Genomic DNA, 24,772 nt, shown 5'->3' with positions numbered 1-24,772 from the left:
GTCTCAGGAATTCAACTCCTGCTTTTTAAGTTAAAAAAGAGGTCTTTGTCAATCATACTATTTCATTTTATGAGTTAAACGGTCGAAAACAATGGCCTAAATCTCGGCTGATCATGCCATTTTGGTATTTTATAAAGTAATGTTCTTTACAGAGATTTACTGACACTGAAATGTCTCAAAGTGTATTTATTTATGAAGGTTAATTCACAATAGTCTTACCAAGGCAAACTATTTTAAACCAAATTAAGTCACTGCTACAAAATTGTAAACTCTAAAATGCAACACAAGTATTATTACAGAATATGGAACTTTGGGGATACAAAACGAGTTTAAAATAATTAAATATAGAAAACTTTCAACTTTTTACTAGAAATGGAGGGGAGAGGAACAGAGTTGGTGACTGTGGTGCCCCTATGTGCAACAGCAAACCACCATCCAGTCAGGTCGCTGGACACACCGTGTGGCCTTTCACCCGGAGGGATGCTGGCCCAGAGGTTTGCATCTGGGTCCTTTTTTCATCAGTCAAATCCCACTTTGTTCAATGAGAATCAGAGGATCCCAGAACGTAGTCTAAATCCTCTTGAGTGTTGCTTTGGAAGGTTTCAAGTCCAGAGTCTTCAGATCAAATTTTGTTGAGTTTTGTAACAATCAGTACTCTTACCATTTGATCAAATGAACTACAGATGCACAGACCCCTCTTATCTGGACTCCAGTCCAAATTTGAAATGGGCTGGGAAGACAATGTAACATTCTGCAGAAGGCTGACCGAACCCGCAACTCCCATCTCTACACCCTCGGAATCTTTCTTTGACCGCTGAATTGGGTATTCGCTGAAAACAAGATCAAAGTGGTAAGAGGAGATAAGTCTTAGCATTCGTCATTTTATTCTTATACATATACTCCAATAACTATTTTTATTTCTCACTTGACTACTGGAACTGATAAATACTTAAGGCACCTTTCTAATACTGAGTTGTATGGAAATAAGGAGACAGTATTTCAACCTCAATCCCAACCCCCCAAAGTCTCATAAAGAAGCATTCGATCTACTAAAAACGTTTAAACATCATTTCTGTTCAGCATGAGTAGGTATCTTTTCTTTTACTATGAAAGTTCTAGGTTGATCTATCATTCTTTAATAAATTGACTCGGTGCTCTAGACATCACTGCCTCAAAAAAGAAAACAGTGATTCCTAGAACATTTGATTTTCTATCAGCTGAAAATATAAATTTATAAAATAAGAAGGGCTGAAGGTTAACAGCTCATAACTATGACTTGGTCTAGATTTGAGAGAGGGAAAAATGGAACACCCCTCCCTTATGGAGGGATACAGGGGTATTCCTTCTCAGAAGGTCTTTTAAAGCCTGTTAGGTATCAACTATGATACTACCTTTATTTCAAAAGTGCTAATAAAGACCAAGACTTAAAAGGCATGAAGCAACTCAGAAGCAGAACAGAAACAGAAGTAGTGATAAGCAGATAACATTCTATTCTTTCTTCCTCACAGACCCTACACCTTCTTTTGATTTTTTAAAGGGAATAAAACATTCAGATGGATAAACAGGTTACAGAACATTTTTCATGTCTCTTGGCAGAGGCTGCAGTTATTTAGTATTTAAAAGATAACACAGGGGCTTCGCTGGTGGCGCAGTGGTTGAGGGTCCGCCTGCCGATGCAGGGGACACGGGTTTGTGCCCCGGTCCGGGAAGATCCCACATGCCGCGGAGCAACTAAGCCCATGCGCCACAACTACTGAGCCTGTGCTCTAGAGCCCATGAGCCACAACTACTGAAGCCCGCACGTCTAGAGCCCATGCTCCGCGACAAGAGACGCCACCGCAATGAGAAGCCCGCGCACCGCAACAAAGAGTAGCCCCCGCTCGCCACAACTAGAGAAAGCCCGCGTGCAGCAATGAAGACCCAATGCAGCCAAAAATAAATAAATAAAATAAATAAATTTATTTTAAAAAATGAAAACAGTTTAAGAGATCTCTGGGATAACATTAAGTATACAAACATTCTAAAGGCAGCAAGAGAAAAACAAAAAGTCATATACAAGGGAATCCCCATAAGGCTATCAGCTCATTTTTCTGTAGAAACTTTGCAGGTCAGAAGGGAGTGATATAGTCAAGGTTCTGCAAGGGAAAAATCTGCAACCTAGGATACTCTACCCAGCAAGATTATCATTTAGAATAGGAGAGATAAAAAAAACTTCTCAGACAAGCAAAAACTTAAAAGAGTTCATCAATACTAAATCTACCTTAAAAGAAATGTTAAAGGGTCTTTTCTAAGTGGAAAAGAAGAAAGAATCTATAGGAAAGAGAAAAATCCCACTGGAAAAGGCAAATATATATTAAGGGCTGACGCTCAAACGCAATGACAAGGCTTTTCCTGGAGACCAATCAGGGTCCTCATGCTCTGTGTCTGTTCTATCACAGTGATGTTACCTGAACTTCGGCAAGTCAATTATCAGGAACCAAAACTAAGAATTTCAACCCTTTTCCTTTCTTCTAGAGGTACTGCTCTAATGGCTGAATTATAATATTTCACAAAAGCCTTTGGTCAAAGTTTTCCTATTTTTTAAAAAAACTAGCAAAAACCATGATTTCAAATCTATGAAAAGAATTGTTCATGAGCTACTCTAATATATGGAAGATGTCACTAAAAAACATATTTGGTGTGTCAAAAGAATGTTAATATTTAAAAAGTATAAAATAAGTATATTAGTAAAAAAAAGGCTTAGAGAGTAATGCTTATGTAATACCATGAAATTTAAAATCATATCAAAATGAACCAAGTCAAAGGAGGAAAAACAGACAAAAAGTTCAATCGAATCCTACTTTACACCCACAAGTAACTTAAAAAGGAGCACTGTGCACTGGTAGGGACTTACTACTTCCAGAGGTGCAGGCTGCCGGTGCCTCCCGCTGTCAGGAAGAGCTCTCTGTTCTGTGGTAGGTGTCGGACCTGCCACACAGTAGATTTATGAGCCTGAACAGAATGAGAGGCACACAAGTGGTTTATAAGTTTATATGATAAAGAAAGACTATCCTACACAGAGAACAGATTTGTGGTTGCCAAGGGAGAAGAGGGGTGGGGGAGGGAAGGATTGGGAGTTTGGGATTAGCAGATGCAAACTATTATATACAGGATGGTAAACAACAAGGTCCTACTGTATAGTGCAGGGAACTATATTCAATATCCTGTGATAAACCATAATGGAAAAGAATGTGAAAAAGAATGTATGTATATGTTAACTGAATCACCTTGCTGTACAGCAGAAATTAACACAACACTGTAAATCAACTACACTTCAATAAAATAGAGGAAGAAAAAAAAAAGACTGTCGTAGAAGAGAAACCTGTAAAAAAAAAAGATTTTTACCTCTATCACTTCAACAACAATTTCAACAGCATCTATCACTTCAATTATAGTTACTATTATAAAAGTTGACTATTTTCTGGCACTTCTCTTTATAATGGCTACAGAGAGTTACAGGGGCCCATCAGGAATTAGGAAAAGAACCATCAGTCCTCTTTACTGTCTTACAAAACAAAGTTCTGCTGGATTAAAAACAAAAGATTATCAGATTAAAAGTCTTAACATTTAACCTTATAGTATCATACAAATTACACAAATAGATTTTATACATTTAAATATCTCTAGCTCACTCTAAGGAGGAAAAAAGCCTCAAAATACAAAGAAATACTTCTTCCTAAAGGGAAAAAAAGGATAGATTGAACTTCTTTTTAATAGACTTTATTTTTTTAGAGCAGTTTTATGTTCACAGCAAAACGGAGTGGAAAGTACTGGGAGTTCCCATAAACAGGATGAATTCTATGTAAAGCTCTCAGTCTTATCTTCAATTTACACTATTTGCCTTGTCTAGTCTTCAAAATAAGTACCAGGAGGACTTATAGACGGTGTTTACGGTTATAAGCCCAGGCCTTTATCAGTCATATTAAACAAAAAGATAGAAATGGCAACTGGATGAAGGTTAACAGCTTGTAAATCAATCCTAATAATGCTACATTCACTGTGGAGAATTTAACAAGACAGGGAGGGGGAGAGAGGGAGGGAGGGAGGGAGGGAAGACTTCTGCTTTATAGAAGCAATGAGACCAGCCAACTTGAGCTAAGCCACACATAAGACACTTTGCATTTTAGTTGATGATCAGTCTTGACATTTGATTTTAACAGTCTTTGAAGAGAATTACCATTAGCAGAGAAAAACACATATCTCAAAATGCACACTTTAAGTGTGTGAGAGTCCTCAAGTGATTAGGTTCAAGCTGTTAAACCTTAATTTGTTTTGTAGCTTAAACTTCTCTTTTTCCCCTGGAAGTTGATAAAAAGCAAAAAGAGGGGAAATGACTTGTTAAAATACACCAGTCATTTATTTGACAGATTTAGCAATTACTGGATTAACTAAACGTAACAGAAAAATTTTGGAGACACACTATAATTTCCAGTTAATGAGAAATGTGTTGCACTTGTATTTGGAACAATTTAGTAAGTGCTTTATGTTGTGGACAGATACTTCTGAAATGACAAAGGCAAAACAATATTATAGTGTATAGTTAGTTACCTTAAGAATATAGTTCATCAGGCAGTAACAGTAATTTACATGCAATAATAATTATTTTAATAATGAAATAAGACAAAATAGGAAGGTTTGGGAAGTACTACTGACTCCATGACATAGGGAAAGGGAGCAAGGGAGTGGATTTTTATTTCTTGAGCAACTTACATATTTTAATCTTACGGAAACTACAAATCTATAACTGATTTTTCTTTATTTTTATATTCAAGAAAGCTCAGAGTGACATTTCCAACCCATCTCTTGCAAATGACAGGATGTTTCAGCATGAATTTTATGCAATCCCCTTACTCCAGACATCAACTTCAGTTTTTTAAACCAGTGTTTTCCATTTGTGCAGCTTTCTTCATCAATTTTTCTAATGTTGTAATACCAAATGTTTCCCTCTAAGCTACCTAAAATACAATTTGGAACAAGGCAAAGTATGCAAATATGTATGTATGAATAAATAAATTTATAATTACATTGCTACTATGTACCAATCACAGTGATTAGCACTTTAAATAATCTCATTTAATATATCAAACTGGAATATAAAATAAAATGTGATGAAATGACATAATGTATATATGTTGATATACTTTGCAAAGTATATAATTAGTATTGAATATATATTGGCATATACCTAGAAGTATATAATTAGGTATTAATACAAATATATATTTATTAGGAAACACCAGGCTAGGTTTTGTTGACCAAATTCCTAAACCAGCTAGTTTTCTTGTGATTGCTCCTAAACTACAAAATAAGAATCATTAACAACTGAGGCCTTTATTATAATCAAGAAGTCTAGCAGAGAGTGACACAACATTGTAAATCAACTACACTTCAATGAAAAAAAAAAGTCTAAAATTGACAAACTTTAGAAAAGTACTCTTTGCACAGAAAAACTTGTCAAGATCCTACAAGAATATATTAAAAATAGCTCCCTTCATATAAAAACCTGGAAGGAACTTGGTGTCTCATTCTATTTATCAGTCTAAAACAAGCTATAGCGAATATTCCTCTTCATAGAAAGACATTTCCCTCATATTTACCTTTTCTGAAACAGAAGCAAAACCTTTGGTTGGATGCTGTGTTCTCATGTCAAAAACATGAAACTTTCCTTCCAGAGACGTAGCTACTAACTTATTCATACTTATGTCTTTTCTGTCAAACTCCAAGCTACATACCTGAAAATAGAGAATATTTATTAGTGATCATTCATTTAATAATGATTATTATTCAAGAGGTTCTTTCAAACTAAGTAAAACAACTTTAACATTATCAGCTCATGTGAAAGCATTTTAAATAATCACTTTATCTTTGAATCCATATATCAAATACTTGTAACTATAAAAATTTCTTCTTGGTTAATAAGATCCACAAAATCATCTAGGGTACCCTGTTCTCGTGGGTACATTTGGAAAGCCATAATTTAACTTTTTATTGTTATTATGTAATTATTTTATAAAGTTAAGTCAAGGCTGACTACAGAAAACAGGAGGGAACCACATTCTTCACTAAAGATGTACAACCTGGGAACCAAAAACCTGAAGGTACTTGGGAGGCTATTACAAGTTCAAGCTTGCTGATATTAGCAGAAGAAGGCCTCTTACTAGGTCATTTTAATGCCACACTGATGGCCCACAGGAGTCCACAGATGGGCCACAGGCGTAGTGACTCACCTGGACATCACACCACATCTGGGTGTGTGTCCACTTTCTGAAGAGAGCATCCCTGATTTTTATCAGACCCTCCAAGGTTAAGCCCCAAAAGGTTAAAATCATGCATGCACACAGGGGTTTTACTGAAATGAGTTATCAGAGGAGCTTTCCTTTTGTAGTAGTTCAGGGTGGGTAAAAACACATTCAGAGAATCTGGGAAGAATCCAAATGTACGTTACCCCATTTTTTATATTTGCCTCCCACCGTAAAGACATATTTCTGAGATCAAACAGCTTGATATCTCCATTGTCATAGCCAGCACACACTACACGTTCCTCTTGATTGTAAGCATTGCCTGGAAATCAAAACACAACATTTCAGACCTTCATAAATGCTCATATGAAGACTGTTAAAAAAAAACTTACAAAACTACACAGATAACTTGTGTCAAATCAGGTGAAGAAATCACATTAGGTAGAATCTCATTTTATTAACCCTGACAGGACATCAAGATTATTAATTTGGTATCTAATATTGTTTACAAGAAAAAGCTCATTCATTGAGATTGTATACTCAAGGGATATATAAAGTGTTTATTGGATTTCAAATTCTCTCTATTCTCTATTTGCAAAGACTAACAGTTCAAATGGTAGTAGGATTTGGTAGAATAAATACAGCTAGGCTTCCATTGCTTTCTTTGGCAGTAACTATATTTGAATGCCAATAGAAACTACTTTAAACTTATTTATATTTTGCAAAATGTTGTTCTGGTGTTATCTCGTCTTTGCAAGGAAACCTCAGATAAGCTGTGGTGCACTGTGATATATTTTTAATTGTATGGATGATTGCACCCAAAGTAAATCTATAATCTGCAGTGAAACACATCCTGCTCGGATCCAGGGATTTTTTTTTTTCCAGAGTACCTCTTGCTGAGGAAAATGTGTTAGGTGAGAGGGAAGCCCCTGTTAACTGTGCCAGGCTCTGTGGGCATCTTAACCCAATGCCTTTGTTCTCTGCTGCTTGCAACTCCTTTTTTCTTATAAACTCCAGCCCTGCATTTCCACTACAGGCTCCACCGAGATGACACGACAGCATCTGAAACTCATGATGTCTAAAACTGACCTCACCATCTTCCTTTACAAACCATCATATCCTCCGTGGCACTTCTTCAATTAATAACATCATTCACCCTACATTCAGCCTCAAAATTCAGTCACCTTGGACGTAATCCTTTCCCTCGTTCCTCATCTCAAAAAACCTGCCAAATTTTATTTCTTTTGCTACAATATCATCTTCTGAATCGACCTGCTCCGCTCCCTTCTTATTGCATCTAACCTACGTGTTTCCTGGAATAGTGCAAAGAGCTTCGGAACTCATATTCCCTCTGTCACTCGCCTCTCTCCCCTACATGACATCAGTTCAGTTTTCCTAAAGCTCTGATCATACCTCATTCTTGCAAAAGCCTCCAAAGGTTTACCACTACCTCCAGACCATCGAAACACCTCTGGCCATGGCCCTGTGCCATCTTTAAGGCTATTCCTACCACCATTCCTTCTCTGTACTTTCCTCCCAATGCTTGCAATCCCCTCCCAATTTCAGTGGTTCAAATGCTACATATCCTTGGTCTGAGGTTAGTATGTTCTTCCTCTCCAGTTATCACTCCCTTGGGATTCCTTCTGCATTTATCCATACTTCTGTGACCTTTTATCACTCCTACCTCGTACTATAATTAATATAGATAGCATGCCCTCTTTATTAAAATTACAAGCTTCTTGAGGCAAGAATATGAGTCTGTTTCACCTTTGTATGACCACAGCTATGCACGTACTTGGCATTTACAAAAACAAACAAACAGACAAACAAAAAATGGTCAAATCAATGGATAAATGTTCTTTAAATTTAATGTCCTATATTTAAAATGGCACTTATGTCCCTTAGATCAATGATAAAAAGCCTTTAATGGACCCAAAGTTAATTACTTTTTAATTATTATATAAATTTTTATATGATGATTCTAAACACTAACTCTGAAATTTCTGCACAAGTGTGCATGTCTTCAGTTTATATTATTGCTTGTAATATATATACGCACATAGTAATTATAATATACACACACAATGAAATCTCCTCTCAATTTCAGTGGTAATTTATTTTTAAAATCGGAAATCTAAAACTTTCCTCCGATTAAATAACAATTCAATTTAAAAATAACATAAAAAGCTAAACAGTTCACATATATCATTTAATCTCACTTTTATGTCTGTTATCTACACTGGATTATATAAGAAAAAGGGGAAAGAAAATAAAGGTTTAAAATGAAATATGGCCCATATCCTTTCTTCCTTTTTTTTTTTTTTTTTTTTTAAATCTTTGGCTGCACTGTGTGGCATGTGGGATCTTAGTTCCTGGACCAGGGGATCAAACCTGTAACCCCTGCACTGGGAGGGCAGTCTTAACCACGGGACCACCAGGGAAGTCCCAGCCCATATTCTTTAGTAGCAAAAATGATTGTAATTTTGGTGCTAAGAGATACAAGGGCAAACATCAATGAGTCCTACAAGATCAATATTCATTTTAAGTATATTACTAGAGGAACATGGTTAACAACTTTATAAGAAATAATTCTGTAATGGCCTAACTATTTTCTAGAAAATAAACATACTCTGTATATAGCAAAATGTAGGATTTGTTAGGTTACCACTCGCATCTGAGGCTCTACTTAGTTTCACTAATGGCATTTGGTTCTAAACTAGGTCAATATTACCAAGTTAGACAGAAGTACATAATAATAGCAAATATTTTTGAGCACTTAATATCTAAGCACAATTCTAAGCACTTTACATGCATTAACTGAATCCTCATAACAACACTATTATTTATTACTTCCATTTTATAAATGAAGCAAGCAAAAAACAGAGATGCTTGATAACCTGCCCCAGGTCACGCAACCAATAATAGCACAGTGAGGATTCAAACCTAGGCCCCAGAGGCTGCCATTAAACACCATGTCTATTTGCCTCAATAAACTGTCAGATAATCCACAAAACAGACTATAAAGAGACTATTAGGACTTTCGTGAAGCACTGTCCTTTTTACAATCTGATACTTCAAATGCAAGGGTACTTCAGTAATTTACCAAATGCCACCGTCCAACAGTCTCTCTTGTTTTCTCCTTGTACAGGTTCCATATTAGCAACAGGATCATCTTTTTGCCTTGGGTCCCACACCTTCACGGTTCCTGACATTAAAAAAAGTGAGTTGGCAAAATTCAATAGTGAATGATGACATTTCTCTCTGCATTCTCTTCATATGGCTTCCTATGGACATGGAGATATTATAGATGTTATAATATCTGAAAAATATTCACATTTTTCTGACTTCCAATTGGGCAAGTTGCACTTAATATCAGAGATATAACCCACATGTTACTGCCTGATTTGATTTCCAATTAATAGATACACACAAAAGCCAACAACTGCTCCTAAGTCATCATCAACAAGATATGATTGACAAGGCAAACACAAATGTTATGTAATTCAAATCATGCCTTACTTTCTTGGTTTAAGACTAAAACAAATGTAGTATTTATTTAGAATAAAGCCAGTGTCATTTTAATGTTTTTTCCTTACTACTCATATAATCATTGCCATTTTTCTTATGCAGATGAATAAAGTAATTTTTACATCTATGATTTCTTATTTGGAGTTTTAGAATACCATTTCATATACAATTAAGTTTAATTTCCCCGTGGCAATAAAGAAGAGAGAAGGAGTTAATAAAAGTAACAAATAATTCTTCTCAATTTAATTTCAACTCCCTCATTTTAATGCAAATTACAGGATAATTAACTAGCTAGTGTCACTAACTTTGAGAAACACAAAGACGTAATAAAATGGCTAAAAGGCCTACGTTAGAACAGGAAAAGGGTAAAAAAATTATTAAAAAAAGATAATAAATCCAGGAAAAGGGAAGATATTCCACTAGACTTATCATCAGAGATAAAATAAAGTTGGTCATTAAAAAGGCTGCTTCAAGGAGAAATAAATTTCCTACAAATGTGACAAGACTTACATCATTCTACAGGGTTCATACAAATTGATAACGTTTATATTAAGTCTGTAACAGTTAAATGAGAAAAGAACACAGACAATTCACAAAGCAAAATTAACTAATAAACAAATATAGAAAAAAGTTAACACAAGTCGGAATGGAATACCATTTTACCTCTAAAATTAGGGGGGAAAAAGGAAATCAATGCTGGTAGGGTAGACTGGAAATCTACCTCATCTACTGTAGCTGATAAGGTAAACAGGTACTTTGGAAAGTTTGACAATTTTTTTAAATCATAAAGTATGATGATTCCAAAAGAGCTATATACCTGATGCTCATTTCTTCATTATTTTAAAGTCACTCTCCCAAAACAATAAACAAAAACTTAAAGCAAATTGAATGCTCATTAACAGGGGCATGGCTAAGGACACTGTGACACATCCATAGGATGGAATATTATGAAGTCATTAAAATGATAATTATGAAAACCACATGGAAACAGCAATATTTACATAAGGACAAAACATTAAATAAATAAAAAGGTTAAGATACAAAATCGTATTAACACTGATAATACATGTAAAACTGTATCTATGACTGGAAAGGAAAACAAATCTAATAGTTATGCTGGTGTAGCAGACTGTTATTTTTCCTTCTATATTCCACACTGTTTCTATGATTGGAAAAAAAAATACCTGATTTCTAAAACACAGCTGCTCTTGAGAAACTATTAGAAAATTAAATTCCACTTTTCTTTGAAAACAATTTCCTCATGGTCTTGAGCAGCCACTAAAAAACTAGCTGAACCAACTAAGGTACCAAATCACTTACATAACCCTTGTGAAGCAACAAAAATTCTGACTCTGTTACATTCAGAACAGCTCAGGACACCGAAAGACCTGTCCCTTGTTCGTCACTGCAGGGGGGAAAAGCAGAGTTGGCGCTCTGGGAGCTTTCTACAATGCTCAGCGGAAAGACCACAGAACTGCAGTGTTCAACCAGCTGGCAATATGACCATTTTCACAAGTACTAATTCTGCTTTTCAAAAAAAGAAAAAAGCTGCCACCCACAGTATATCATCAGCTGCCTCAAAAACCTGTAGAGACATTTTAAATCCTCAAGGTTCAGAGGAAACTATGGTTGTTAATAGTTGAACTAGCTCAAAACTAAAATAGTAAGTGCTATGCCTCTAACTTGAAATACCCCCAAAGTCTGAAACAATTGAGGGATATGCAATCAAACCTGCCTATCAAAAAAGTAGAATGTTAGATTTAGGGGATCAAGGATTGAGGAAGATTTCCACATAGAATATACTGTTGCACAGAGACTTGCCTAAAAATAAAAAATTAAAATACACAGAATATTCTGACTTACCGTCTCGGCTGCCAGTCACAATTTCAGGGGCCCCTTCCCCGATTCCGAGTCCACCTACACCATCTATAGTATTTATAATTTCTTTATGGCCCTGTACAGAATATACTGGGATCTCTGGAGCTTCCAAATTCCTAAACAACAGAACACAGCTCTTACTTACACATGCCCCGAATGTTTAGTATACTACTCAAATTTAAGAATGCATGCCATATTGAGATTTTTGTTTAAAAATAAGGGTTTTGCACTCAAGGTAATTTACACACTTACTTCCAAATTTTCCTCTCCACTTTAGCTTCTTTCAAGGCCTCAATGAGAGTTGTCATCATTCAACTTGGAATTCTAAATCTTGAGCCCACTTTACTCAGTGGTCCTCAAAGATGATCGATCTAGGACCTCTGCACATGAATTACCACGTATGCTTGTTAATAAATGCAGATTCACGGGCTCCTCCCCAGACATAATGAATAAGTATCTCTGGGATGGGGCCCCAAATCTACTGACTTTCTGGTACACTGAGGTCTGATAATCACTGATTTAAATACAGAGTAAATGCAAAGTGATTTAGAATATTTCCAAAGTAGTCTTGGTAGTTTGTTCTTGGGACCTTTTGAGAGATTAAAATATGAGCAGTGTTTACTTTGTATACCTTTCTTCCTTAATAATATATTATTTTCTCACTAAGTTCCTCACTGATTTTCAACTAGTTATGTTTTTCAGTTTATCATCATGCTGGTCACAATAAATATTATAGTCAGACTGGATGAAGTTTGTCTAATTCTAGGTTAATTAAGTGAAGGGAATGCAGGAAAGTACCCACTCCTATGTGTGTCTGAAGACTACACTACAGGGCTGGGTGAGTGGCTCAAGTAGGTTATGCTAATACACCCTTCTCTTGCCTCCCAGCCCTTCCCCCCTCTTCTGCTTTTCTACTGGAGCCTCCTTCCACATTTCTTTTTAACAAGTCAGTTTTTAACAACTTATATTTCTTCTTTTTTAATGAACGTAGCTCTTCATGACACGTAATCCCAATTTATTACTGGGCCCAGATTTATCAGTGAAATCTTACAAATCAAAATTTGAGAAGTTCAACCTAGTTTAGAGATGATGTTTATCTTTGCGGCGTAATTGTGAAAGCATCAAGAGACTAAACAGGACTGAGGTTCTATTTAAAGAACTGTTTTACTGTTTCCACAGACTTTGAAACATCACTTCTTTTAACATGAAATTATGACTTACCAATGAAAATAAAGCAGTAATACGTGCACTATACTAGGAAGCTCTATTAGGGAGATAGTCAACCGTTATATTTGTTGCATATTCTTGTGTTGAAATATATTTATTTTAAAAAATAACACTCAGACTGGTCTCTCTCCCAAGTTCTTTGAAAGTTTATGACACAGCAGGTAAAAACTAATGTATTCTAATAAATGCTAACTTAATTGTTAAGTAGTGAAAGCAAGGGGAATTAAAATAGCTTCATTCTATGTTATATTATGACTCTAAGACAGATAAATATATCAATATAATTTAATTACAAATAGCAAATTCTAAGTTAGAATCAAGAAAGGTTACAATAGAAAACATAATGTAGGGGGGCTTCCCCGGTGGCGCAGTGATTGAGAGTCCGCCTGCCGATGCAGGGGACACGGGTTCAAGCCCTGGTCTGGGAAGATCCCACATGCCGCAGAGCAACTAAGCCCGAGTGCCGCAACTACTGAGCCTGCGTACCGAGAGCCAGTGCTCCGCAACAAGAGAAGCCACCGCAATGAGAAGCCAACTTAATGAGAAGTCCGTGCACCACAACGAAGCGCAGCACCCCACCCCCGCCACAACTAGAGAAAGCCTGCGTGCAGCAACAAAGACCTAATGCAGCCAAAAATAAATAAATGTATTTTAAAAAAACATTATAAAAGCATTTGGCACAATTGTGATTTTGCTCATTCGAATCAGGTTTATCTTGATTTACTCAACAGATGTGTTCCTAAAAACTTGTGCTCAGCTAAAGCATTAAAAGAAAAAGGAAAACATTTAATGAACTGAGAGTTCTATGTTAAAAAATTAAAACATACAAAAATACAGTGTTTCATTCTGTAATGCCAAGTATCTTTTTAAAATGTAAATGATATCTAACTTTTTAGTGTTATACACGAGCATTTTTATATATTGTATCCTTCACGGTGGAGGGGAAGAGCCCTTTATTTACAAATATGGATATTAAATGCTAGCACCAAACAGCATGTGTGGAAATAAATATTAAAAACATTATTTGAAATAGCTAAAGAAAAATATGTTAGTATTTTAAAATGGATATTGAACATGAAATCTAAAAATATATATGAGGTAACTGCCATATTCTTATAAAGTTAAAATTTAACAAAAAAGATTTCAAAGTTAGAATTCTTTCAGAGAAAGAGTAACACGACTATCAAAAAAATTGCTTATCTCATGTCTTAACACTGATGAAATAATCTTACCATATATGAAGGTTTCCAGCAAAATCTCCAGTAGCTAAGTACCTCTGCTGTAAAGATGTGGCACCAAATGTTCCACATTTAATGGGTTTGGCCTTTTCAATCTTGATAGAAGGGAAAGAGAGAGGATACATTATTTATGTAAGCAGCTATCCATAATCCACGATATTTATGGCTCTATTATGGGAATTAAATAAGGCACATAATAAAAAAGGCAATTAAAACGTTTTCTGATTAAAAAAAAAACGATCCTCCTTTTCCTTTAGTCATTTTTGTATAGTTTAAAAGTACAGGCAGACCTCAGAGATATTGCAAGTTCGGTTCCAGAACACCACAATGAAGCAAATGTTGCAATAAAGCAAGTCACATGACTTTAGTTTCTCAGTGCATGTAAAAGTTATGTTTATATTATACTGTAGCCGTGCAACAGCATTATGTCTAAAAAGACAATGTACATACCTTAATTAAAAAATACTTTATTGCTAAAAAACGCTAACCACTTTCTTTGCTCATCCATAAGAAGCAACTCCTTATCCATTAATGTTCTCTCATAAGATTGCAGCAATTCAGTCACATCTTCAGGCTCCATTTCTAATTCTAGTTCTCTTCCTATTTCCACCACAACTGCAATTACTTCCTCCACTGAAGTCCTGAACCCCTCAAGGTCATCCATGAGGGTTGGAATCAACTTCTTTCAAATTCCTGTTCATGTTGATATTCTGACCTCCTTCCATGAATCACTAACGTTCTTAATGGCATTTAGAATGGTGAATCCTTTCCAGAAGGTTTTTCAATTTATTTTGTCCAGATCCATCAGAGGAATCATTAGCTATGGCAGCTATAGCCTTATGAAATGTATTTCTTAAATAATAAGACTTGAAAGTTGGAATTACTCCTTAATTCATGGGCTGCAAAATGGATGTTGTGCTAGCAGGCATGAAAATAATGTTAACCTCATGGGTACATCTCTATCAGAGCTCTTGGGTGACCAGGTGAATGGTCAATGAGCAGTAGTATTTTGAAAGGCATTTTTTTCCTGAGCAGTAGGTCTCAACAGTGGGCTTAAAATACTCAGTAAAATATGTTGTAAACAGATGTGCTGTTATCTAGGTTTTACTGTCCCTTTATAGAGCACAGCCAGAATAGATTTACCATAATTCTTAAAGGCACTAGGATTTTCAGAATGGTCAATGAGCACTGGCTTAAAATTAGAGTCACCAGCTGTATTAGCCCCTAACAAGAAAGTCAGCTTGTCCTCTGAAGCCAGGCATTGACTTCTCCTTTCTAGCTATGAAAGTCCTACATGGCATCTTTTTCCAATAGAATGCTGCTTCATCTACACTGAAAATCTGTTGTTTAGTGTACCCTGCTTCATGAATTATCTCAGCTAGATCTTCTGGATAACTTGCTGTAGATTCTACATCGGCACTAGCTGCTTCATCTTGTACTTTTATGTTATCGAGACATTCGTGTGTTCACTGGAGAACTTTTAACTTCCTTCGAGGACTTTTCCTTTGCGTTCACAACTTGGCTAACTGTTTGGTGAAACAGGCCCAGCTTTTGGCCTATTTCGGATTTCAACATGCCTTCCTCCCTGAGCTTAAACATTCTTAGTTTTTGATTTAAAGTGAGAGACCTATGACTCTTCCTTTCACCTGAACACTTAGAGGCCACTGAGGGGCTAATTTCAATATTGTTGTGTCTCAGGGAATAAGGAGCCCAAGGAGAGGGAGAGGGACAGGGAAAGGCCAGTCAGTGGAGCAGTCAGAACACATACAACATTTACCAATTAAGTTTGCAGTCTTGTCGGGGTGTGATTCATGGCGCCCCAAAACAATGACAACAGTAACATCAAAGATCACTGATCACAGATCACCATAACAAATATATCGTGAGAATTACTAAAATGTGACACAGAGACACAAAGTGAGCAAGTGCTATTGGAAAAATGGCGTTGATAGACCTGGTCAACACAGGGTTACCAAAACCCCTCAATTTGTAAAAAATGCAGTATCTGCGAATGCAATAAAGAGAAGTGCAATAAAAGGAGGTATGCCTGTATGTCCAAAGAATGAGTTTTGCCTTTCCTCTCACCTCGCTAATGAGACATTCAAATGCTGGCACCTCTAACATCTTCACTGGTTTGCAAATATGCAGATTTCAGCATTTAATGTGGTATTCTTCTTTAAGATCCTCAAAGAATAAGGACAAAATGAAGGTATTATTCTTTCCAAGTGACTAAAGAAACAAAAATGCTTATGCGTCTCTTATAATTTTCCCTGCAAAACCCTATAAACTGAGAATGGTTATTTCCTCTGAGACCCCTTCAGTACACAGAGATTTGTATACCTGTGTGTACCAAAGGCACTGCTATCAGCATGGATTAGCCAACCTTTTGAGGTTTCTTTAAATTGAAAGGCTATTGGGAATTCCCTGGCAGTCCAGGGGTTAGGACTCTGCGCTTTCACTGCCAAGGGCCCGGGTCTAAACCCTGGTGGAGGAAGTAAGATTCTACAAGCCACACAGTGCGACCAAAAAACAAAAACAAAAACAAAACTATTGTTCCAAGTATTATATGTAACAGTTGACCCTTGAACAGCACAGGAGTTAATCCACATATAATTTATTGTCAGCCCTCTGTATCCGAGGTTCCTCTGCAACCGTGGATTCAACCAACCTTGAACTGGGTAGTACTGTAGTATTTACTCTTAAAAAATACCTGAGTATAAGTGACCCGTGCAGTTCAAACCCATGCTGTACAAGGATCAACTGTAATCACATCAGTAAAACAACCACATGCACACTCCACCTGCCCAAGTCACTGAAGTCTCTCTTGGAGTCTACCTGTCTGGCTGCCTTGGCCCCAGGCAACTCTAGGCAATATGGAATTGAGGGCTGCCCCACACCACACTCTAGATGTATAACAGCACCTTCCACTTACTGTCAGCCTCAACAGGGTAAAACGATTTATCTTAGTCTCTTACAATCTTTTTTTTAAATTTTTTAAATTTTTAATTAATTTATTTTAATTTTTTTATTCCTAACGTTCACAAAAGTAACACGTGTTTCCTATAAAAATTCAAACAAAACTGTGGAATCTAGAAAAATGGTACAGATGAACCGGTTTGCAAGGCAGAAAGAGAGACACAGATGTAGAGAACAAACATATGGACACCAAGGGGGGAAAGCGGGCGGGGGGGAATGGGAGATTGGGATTGACATATGTGCACTACTATGTATAAAACAGATAACTGATAAGAACCTGGTGTATAAAATAAATAAATAAATAAAATTAAAAAAAATTTCAAACAAAACCAAAGACTGAAGGATAAAAAGTAAGTTTCCCTTTGACATGCCTCAGAAGTAATCCCCATTCTTCTAGACCCTTTCCTACACATTGACAACCACATATAGATTTGTTTTAATATACAGAGGGTCATAATATATTGTTTGTTGACTTGATGTTTTATCACTTAGCAGTATATGCGGATGAACTTTTTTCTCCTCCACAGAGTTCCCCAGTTTCTAGGGCACCTCCTCTTGTAACCCTTCAGTTGCTGAGCCAATCTTCAACCCCCCACCCCACTAGGGTTGGCCCGATTCACATACATTGTGAAAATAATTTCCCCGCCACTTTCAATGTTTGGTTGGGCATTTCCACATATGATATACATAGGAATTTTCAAAGAACAAAATAAAATTCACTTAACACAAACTATAACTGAACTTTTCTTTTATGATTCAAAAGACATCAACATATGCTCCAGGGCTTTGGAAACTCCCAGCTTGCTGAGCTTTCTCACTGTTTGGGATCTGGATAAATTAGCAGTTACTATGTAGCCTGGTCTAAAATAAAGCATTCACAGCCTCCTTGGAATTGTCTGGTAAACTTTGATTAAATTGTGTTTAATCAGTCGCCTATAATAACACGGTTGTAAGAGACCTTATTGATGAGAAGCACAGAACCACAGAATGTTATTTTTCTCCTTTTTAATATAGGTGGTCCAAAAGAGCATCAGTTATTCACTACACCAGAAAACTGATATTCATTTATTTCAGCTATTTTTCCAATTTTATGAAAAACCTATCTCACAATGGGGCAGCATGGAGATCAAAATTTTGTCAATTTAATAAAGCAGACAGTTTCCAACTCCAAATCACTTATGTTCTCCTCACCATCCCCTCCCCCAAATAAAAGTACCTGAAATAACATATTAACAGTGATCTAGCAGACTTCCCTAGTGGCGCAGTGGTTAAGAATCCGCCTGCCAATGCAGGGGACACAGGTTTGATCCCCAGTCTGGGAAGATCCCACATGCCGCAGAGCAACTAAGCCTGTGCACCACAACTACTGAGCCTGCGCTCTACAGTCCATGAGCCACAACTACTGAGCCCATGTGCCACAACCACTGAAGCCCATGTGCCTAGAGCCCGTGCTCCGCCACAAGAGAAGCCACCGCAATAAGAAGCCCACGCACCGCAACAAAGAGTAGCCCCCGCTCGCCGCAACTAGAGAAAGCCGGCACGTAACAACGAAGAGCCAACACAGCCAAAAATAAATTAATTTTTTTTAAAAAAAGGAGAGCTTTGCTTAAAAACAAAAAGTAGTGATATAGCTAATCATTCTTAATTAACTAATTAATCACTGTAGCTAATCACCTGATCACACTATTAGAACACACTTTTTTTTGGCTAAACTAATTCAGACTTCCAACTGAGGCCAACTGATAAAATAGCTACCCACCCCTTCCTCCCATTTGTCTCCCCCAGCTCCAAGTCACTGATAATGGCTCCCATGATCTAAGGCAGAGGGTGAAGACAGGCCTCTCAGGCAAGAAACGGGTGGGCCCTGATGGACAGGAATATGCTTCCAGGGATTCGGGTATTAAGAGCTGCAGGAGGGCTTGCACCATACACTGATATAACTCTCTGGGAAAATTCTTCCCCAAGTAGCCCTGGGAAGACTGGTCACTCATTTTCTTCTCTTCTACCAGCTAGAGCATTCTGCTTCCTGTAATTCCACTGCTATCCCTGGGAGCCTCTGATGGGATCTCTATTCTTCTTAGGCCATGGAAGAGATAAAAGCTGATCCCTGCTTTTCAGTCCCAACAGTAAGCACACAGTTCTAAGAGTTTACTGCTGCTAATAAAAAATTGGGAAGCAAAAGCTTTCCTGTTACGGCTTTACCTAACTTTTGCCTTTAGGCCCTTTGGAATAGAGAAACCAGGCAACTGGAACCACTGATCTTCCAGTACCAACATAAATTCTCTTTCTCTCTCTCTCTCACACACACACACAAACACACACACACACACACACACACACACACAGCTAATGGATATGTTTTACTCAAATTTAAGTTTTCTTCAGTAAGTTTTTTAGCTTGTCTATTAGGAAATACTAGCTAATAAACACCAATAAGAAAACCTGGAAATGAAGATTAAAAATTTTATGTATGGTTACTTCTTGTGATCTAAAGATCAGAGTATGTATAATATAGTCAGATTTTTCTACTGGGAAAACCCTTCCTTGTGCAGAGGTGGAACTGATTATTGCAATATTTCATGGTGTTCTAAAAACAGCACCAGAATGTCCAGATGTTCTGACACCTGAACACATCTAAGAATTCCTACCTTAGGAGAATCCAAACTGGGAACCATTCCATTACATGATGGGCCCTATACTAGTTTCACATTTGTCATCACCAATTCTAAAAGTGGGTTTTATTACAAACCCAATGAATGAAATGAAACAACATGTATCTACTTTTAGAGGCACAGACTCACAAGAGTAGCACCAAGGCCTGTGGTATATAAAATGTACAAAGCCCTTGGAAGTCTGGCCTTGCCTGTCTCTTTGACCTCATTTCCTGCTTCTCCCCTTCCACACTCCAGCCACACCTGCGGCTTTTTGTTCTTCAGATTCACTGAAGTCATTTCTACCTCACGGAATTTGCATTTACTGTTCCCACTGCCCGGACTGCTCTTCTCTCAGGTCGTCATGTCCTCTCCCAGCTCAGATTTCAGTTTAAATGTCACCACCTCTAAGAGGCCTTCCCTACCCTTCCAAATCTGAAGTGAAACCCCCAAATCACTATCACTTGCCCTCTTTAATCTTCATTTCACTTATCAACAAAATTCTTTTATTCATTCAATTATCTATCTCCTCCCTTTCTAGAATGAGTACCAGGGGAACGGGGCCGTGCCCAACTTGTTCAACACGTAGATGGTGTTCAACATTTGTTAAATGAAAGTATAAATGAACATGGATTAATCCCCCAGTCCTAGTGCTGGGGAGAGAGAAACCACTGCCTGAGGTCATGTTCCTCTTTCTCCCACCATGTTTTCACCTGACTGTACAGTTTCCGGTGTCGTTTATAAGCAATAATGAAAATGGCATCCATACATGGAACACTAATGTATCAGACACTATCCTGGATGCTCTTCTGTACTAGACCATCCTTTCTCTTTCTAACACATGCAACTGCAAACTAAGTGTTTGAAACACCCCTTTCCAGAGGAGGAACAGTCTCGGAGGACTAAGTGACTTGCCCAAGGTTCCCAGAGCCAAGTAGATTCCAAGCTCTTTCTACTAAACTAGGCTGTCTCCAGGCCTGTATGTTAATCAATTAAATAAACATTTTCTTATGTAGCCCCCATTCTGTCAACCTGAGTCATTGGAAGTACCAAAGAAATGTTCCAATCCTGAACTAGACTGGTGAAGTAAATGAGGCCTGAATTAAACCTACTTTCAGATTTGTGTCCTTTGGTTTTACCTTCATTCATGTCTTTATAAAACACAAATATATGGTATTCATGCTTCCCTGATGTTCTCTTTCATCCTTAAATCAAATCTCTTTTATCCTTGTATATTTATATCAAAAATTTTTAGGTACTAGTGGTCTGTTCTGCAAGAATCAAATTAAACTCAAAATACAGAAACCTACTGAAAAATAAACTCAAATGTATAAGCATCTTGTCATCTGCACTGCAGCGAGGGCTGCACTTTGCTCAGAAAGGCTGAGCTATGCTGGCAAGTGGACTTAAAAAAGCAGAGGTGTTTGCTCTTTCCTTAGACATTCAAGGAAATCATAATAGTAGCTAAATTAAGAGGACATTGGAATGAAGCTAATTTTTTTTTTATAGTTCATAAAAGGGCCCCCTCCCTGTCCCTGTTAAATCTTTTACCTTTGGAAAAGGAAAGATGCAAAGAATTCAGCAAACACTTAAAACTTTTCTTGCTGGAAAACTGGTTAAAAAAAATAAAGAGCTATTTTGCGAAATTTGTCTCACAAAAAATTAGTATATATTAACTTTTGCCATATGATACTGAAAATCACCATCAGTGATGAGCATATTTGACCTAGCTGTTGGTTCTCTTTGCTCTAATAAGTTAACCTAAGGAAGCCCATGATCCATAATTCCCAGCAGAGCTATTTTTGTTCTGTCTGTGGGTGGGTCTAGTACAGCTTGTCAGTGTCTCCTCCGCCACATCCTGGCACTACTTAATTAATGTTAAAAGGTTTAGTCACCCAAATGTTAATAAGCAGGGAACTCTGCTGCACAGGGGCTAAAAAAGCAGAACTTTATTAGCCTATTACTAATTTTTAAAGTGTAAACATCCCCAACTGTGATTCCACTTTGCAGGGCCACCCCTAGTCCTTTGGGCCAATTAGAAAAAAAGGTGCCCGCTATGGGCTGAGGGAAGTCTCACACACGCAAGGCTTGATGAGAGACAGAGATGGATTTCAGCTCTCACTTGAACCCTTGGCCAAACACCTGTGTGCACTTCAACAAACTGCTTAACTATATATGAAGGCCCTGCCTTCACTCCCTATCTATCTGCTTAGTAACAAGATAAGGAGGCACCAACAAATACCCATTTGCTTCCTTCATTTTATCTTGGACAAGGCTTGAGTTCTACAAGGATATAATCAAGTATGTTTCCTAATATTTTAACAAATAATTCATCTAGCCCAATGATAGTCAACCCTAGTACTTATTAGAATCACCTGGTGGAAGTTTAAAAAATACCGATGTCCAGGACTCACTCTAGTCTAGAGGAGAGAGTCCTGGTGCATCAGAATTTCTAGGGGTGGGACCAAGGCACGAATATTTTAAACCACACAGACACACACCCCCCCCACAACAGCAGCAATACACATTCGGGTGATCCTGATGCACAGTAAGAGTTGAGAATCACTGAGATTGTATTTAACCTATATTCTTTCCACTGCATCATCACAGCTAAATGCAATGTAAGCTCTCAAATTTGTTTGTGCATTTGTTTTATCCTCTCTTTAGACAGTAGGTTCTTTAGCAGGAGGGACTCACCTTTCAAATACCTTTGGTTCTTCTTTAGCACAGTACCTTGAAATGATAGGTTCTCAATGGACAGTTTAGGGTAGAAAAAGAGAAGAGCCGCAGGATACAGGCAAAATTATAAAAAGTGGTTTTACTCCTAGTGTGGAGATGGGTGACATTACTTTTCTCCTTTTTCCTATCTATATTTTTGGTATATTCTATCATGAACACACATTACTTTCATTAAAAAGCAAAGTTATATAAAAAAAAAAAACCTGCTAGAATCTTCCAGAATCTCTAGAATAGACAAAGAGCACTGTTTCTCTCTACAGAACAAGTGTATTCCTGAAATGTACCCAAGTCATACAGCCTTATAAAAAGAAGTCAGGAGTCTATAGATACTCTCTGGTTAAGCTTTGACTAGTATTTGTTCCTAATAATTCACTTTTCTTTCTGCAATTCCAATGTTTCCTATTTGTTCCAACTCCTGACCCCAAGTGATTAATGATCAATAAACCAATATTTAAATGTCCCAAGTTATATCTTTTTACAGACATAAATTTTCTCATTCTTTTAACAAGTAATTTATTGAGCGGCTGCTCCTTACATAACACGTTAAAGAAAGAACTACTGTCCTTACTCTCCGGGAGCTTACAATCTAATTAGAGACACATGGGACAGAATGATATATTTCTGGCACAGATAATAAGTACTATAGGAATGCAATGTAAAGAAAAGTTACTTTGTGCTGACTGGGGACTAAGTGATGAACAACATAAGGAAAGGTAGAAAAGAACAAGCCATGTTTAGGAGTAGAGTGGCTAGAGAAGACGAACTGAACAAGAAAAGCGGCATTCATAGAAATTTAAAGTGGGATGAGTCTTATGTACCTTCTAATGTAACCCTTCCTATTGCAAGTGTATTCATCCTTTACCTACCAGTTTAAGCCCTAAAAGCCCTAACTCCTCCAAGCAGATTCTCTCCGTAGCTTTTGGTCCCTGGAGTTACAGACTTCCCTGCAGTCTATTAGGACTCTAAACATCTGAGTATGGCTGATCTTTTTTTTTTTCAGGCAACCCAAATAAAGGCATTTTAAAAACTGTAAACAGGTATAAAAGTGTTATTTAATATCGTTATTCTCCAATTCTTTCACTAGTAATCTTTTACAAAACTTGTAAACCTGATCGTGCCACACCCTGCTTAAAGCCCTTCAGTGATGTCCCATTTTTCTTACAAAAAAAAGGCATAAATCTTTTAAATGACCTACAGCTCTTGCAATGTCTGGTCCCTGCTTACTACTCTTTCTGTTTCTTAAGGAGATAAATGTGTCTCCCATCGCTGAGCTGCTTCCTCTGGAACTATCCTCTACTCCTAATTTGGCCTAGTTAACTTCTACTCAACCCAAATCTGGTTTTTTGTTTTTGTTTTTGCTTACTCTCAAAGAACCGTGTTCCTTTAGGTTAGAGAATTCATCTCGGTTTGTGTTTTATGTATCATTGGTTTGATTTTTTAACTGATTCTCTCTCCCACTAGAAAATAAAGTCCATGATATCTGGGACGTTGTCATTTACATGCCTGGGAATACCAGGCAATCAGCTGATACTTGCTGAATGAATAATTGTTGTCAGATTGTCTCCTCCAATTACATAGCAGGCAGTCCAGTGCCTGCTTTGGCTCTGCTTGTCTGAAAAAGCATTTTACTAACTTGTACCTATTAAGAGACTCTCCACAAACAACTGCGCACTGCCCAGAAGGGCCTCGAATTTAAACAGGAAGTCGTTACGTCACTTCCACGGGCTTCGCTCTAGACTGGGAGAGTGGCTCGGGGGTGGCCGGAGGAAGGGACCCGCAGCGCGCGGATGAACTAGCCCGACGAGAATTCAAGTCTCCAACCAAAGCGTTTTGCCTCCGAAGTATTCCTCAATCTCGGTCAACTTAGCTACTCCCGCGCAGCTCGAGCGGAGCTTTGGGGGGACGCTGGGCAAACGCTTTGGCCAAAAGGAATGCAGACCCCCCGACCCCCAAGATCCGCACTCTCCCCCCAGTGGCAGTCCCAGATCTTGGAACTGGGCAGTCTCGAGCCGGCACCTACCTCCCGAAGCAGTTTTAGGTCCCCCTGCTGGATTTCGTACAGCTGAATGACGCCGGTGCCGCGTGCGAAGTTGCCCATGGTTACAAATTTGGCGCTGCAGGGCACCCACTTACAGTCAAACGCCGTGTAACTGAGGCCCTTCTGGATATGGGTGATGATCTGAGGCTTCTCGAAGGCCGACATGGTCCAGCCGATTGATTTCGCCTCCGCCAACAGGCACACTGCCGACAAACCCTG

General features: G+C 37.7%; 1 protein-coding gene across 1 annotated transcript; it reads right to left on the bottom strand.

Moving 5' to 3' along the window:
- Positions 1–622: 622 nt before the first annotated feature.
- Positions 623–24,718, bottom strand: DNAAF10 (dynein axonemal assembly factor 10; the record flags this gene model as incomplete). Its single annotated transcript, XM_079721208.1, has 8 exons — positions 623–830; positions 2,894–2,991; positions 5,637–5,771; positions 6,485–6,600; positions 9,382–9,483; positions 11,670–11,800; positions 14,144–14,244; positions 24,536–24,718. The coding sequence occupies 8 exons, from the start codon at positions 24,716–24,718 to the stop codon at positions 623–625; spliced, it is 1,074 nt and encodes a 357-aa protein (XP_079577334.1).
- Positions 24,719–24,772: the final 54 nt, after the last annotated feature.

The sequence above is a fragment of the Hyperoodon ampullatus genome (assembly GCF_949752795.1).
Source record: "Hyperoodon ampullatus genome assembly, chromosome: 15".
Taxonomy (NCBI): Eukaryota; Metazoa; Chordata; class Mammalia; order Artiodactyla; family Ziphiidae; genus Hyperoodon; species Hyperoodon ampullatus.
Note: the sequence above shows the minus strand (reverse complement) of the source record. Positions and strands in the feature narration are given on the sequence as shown.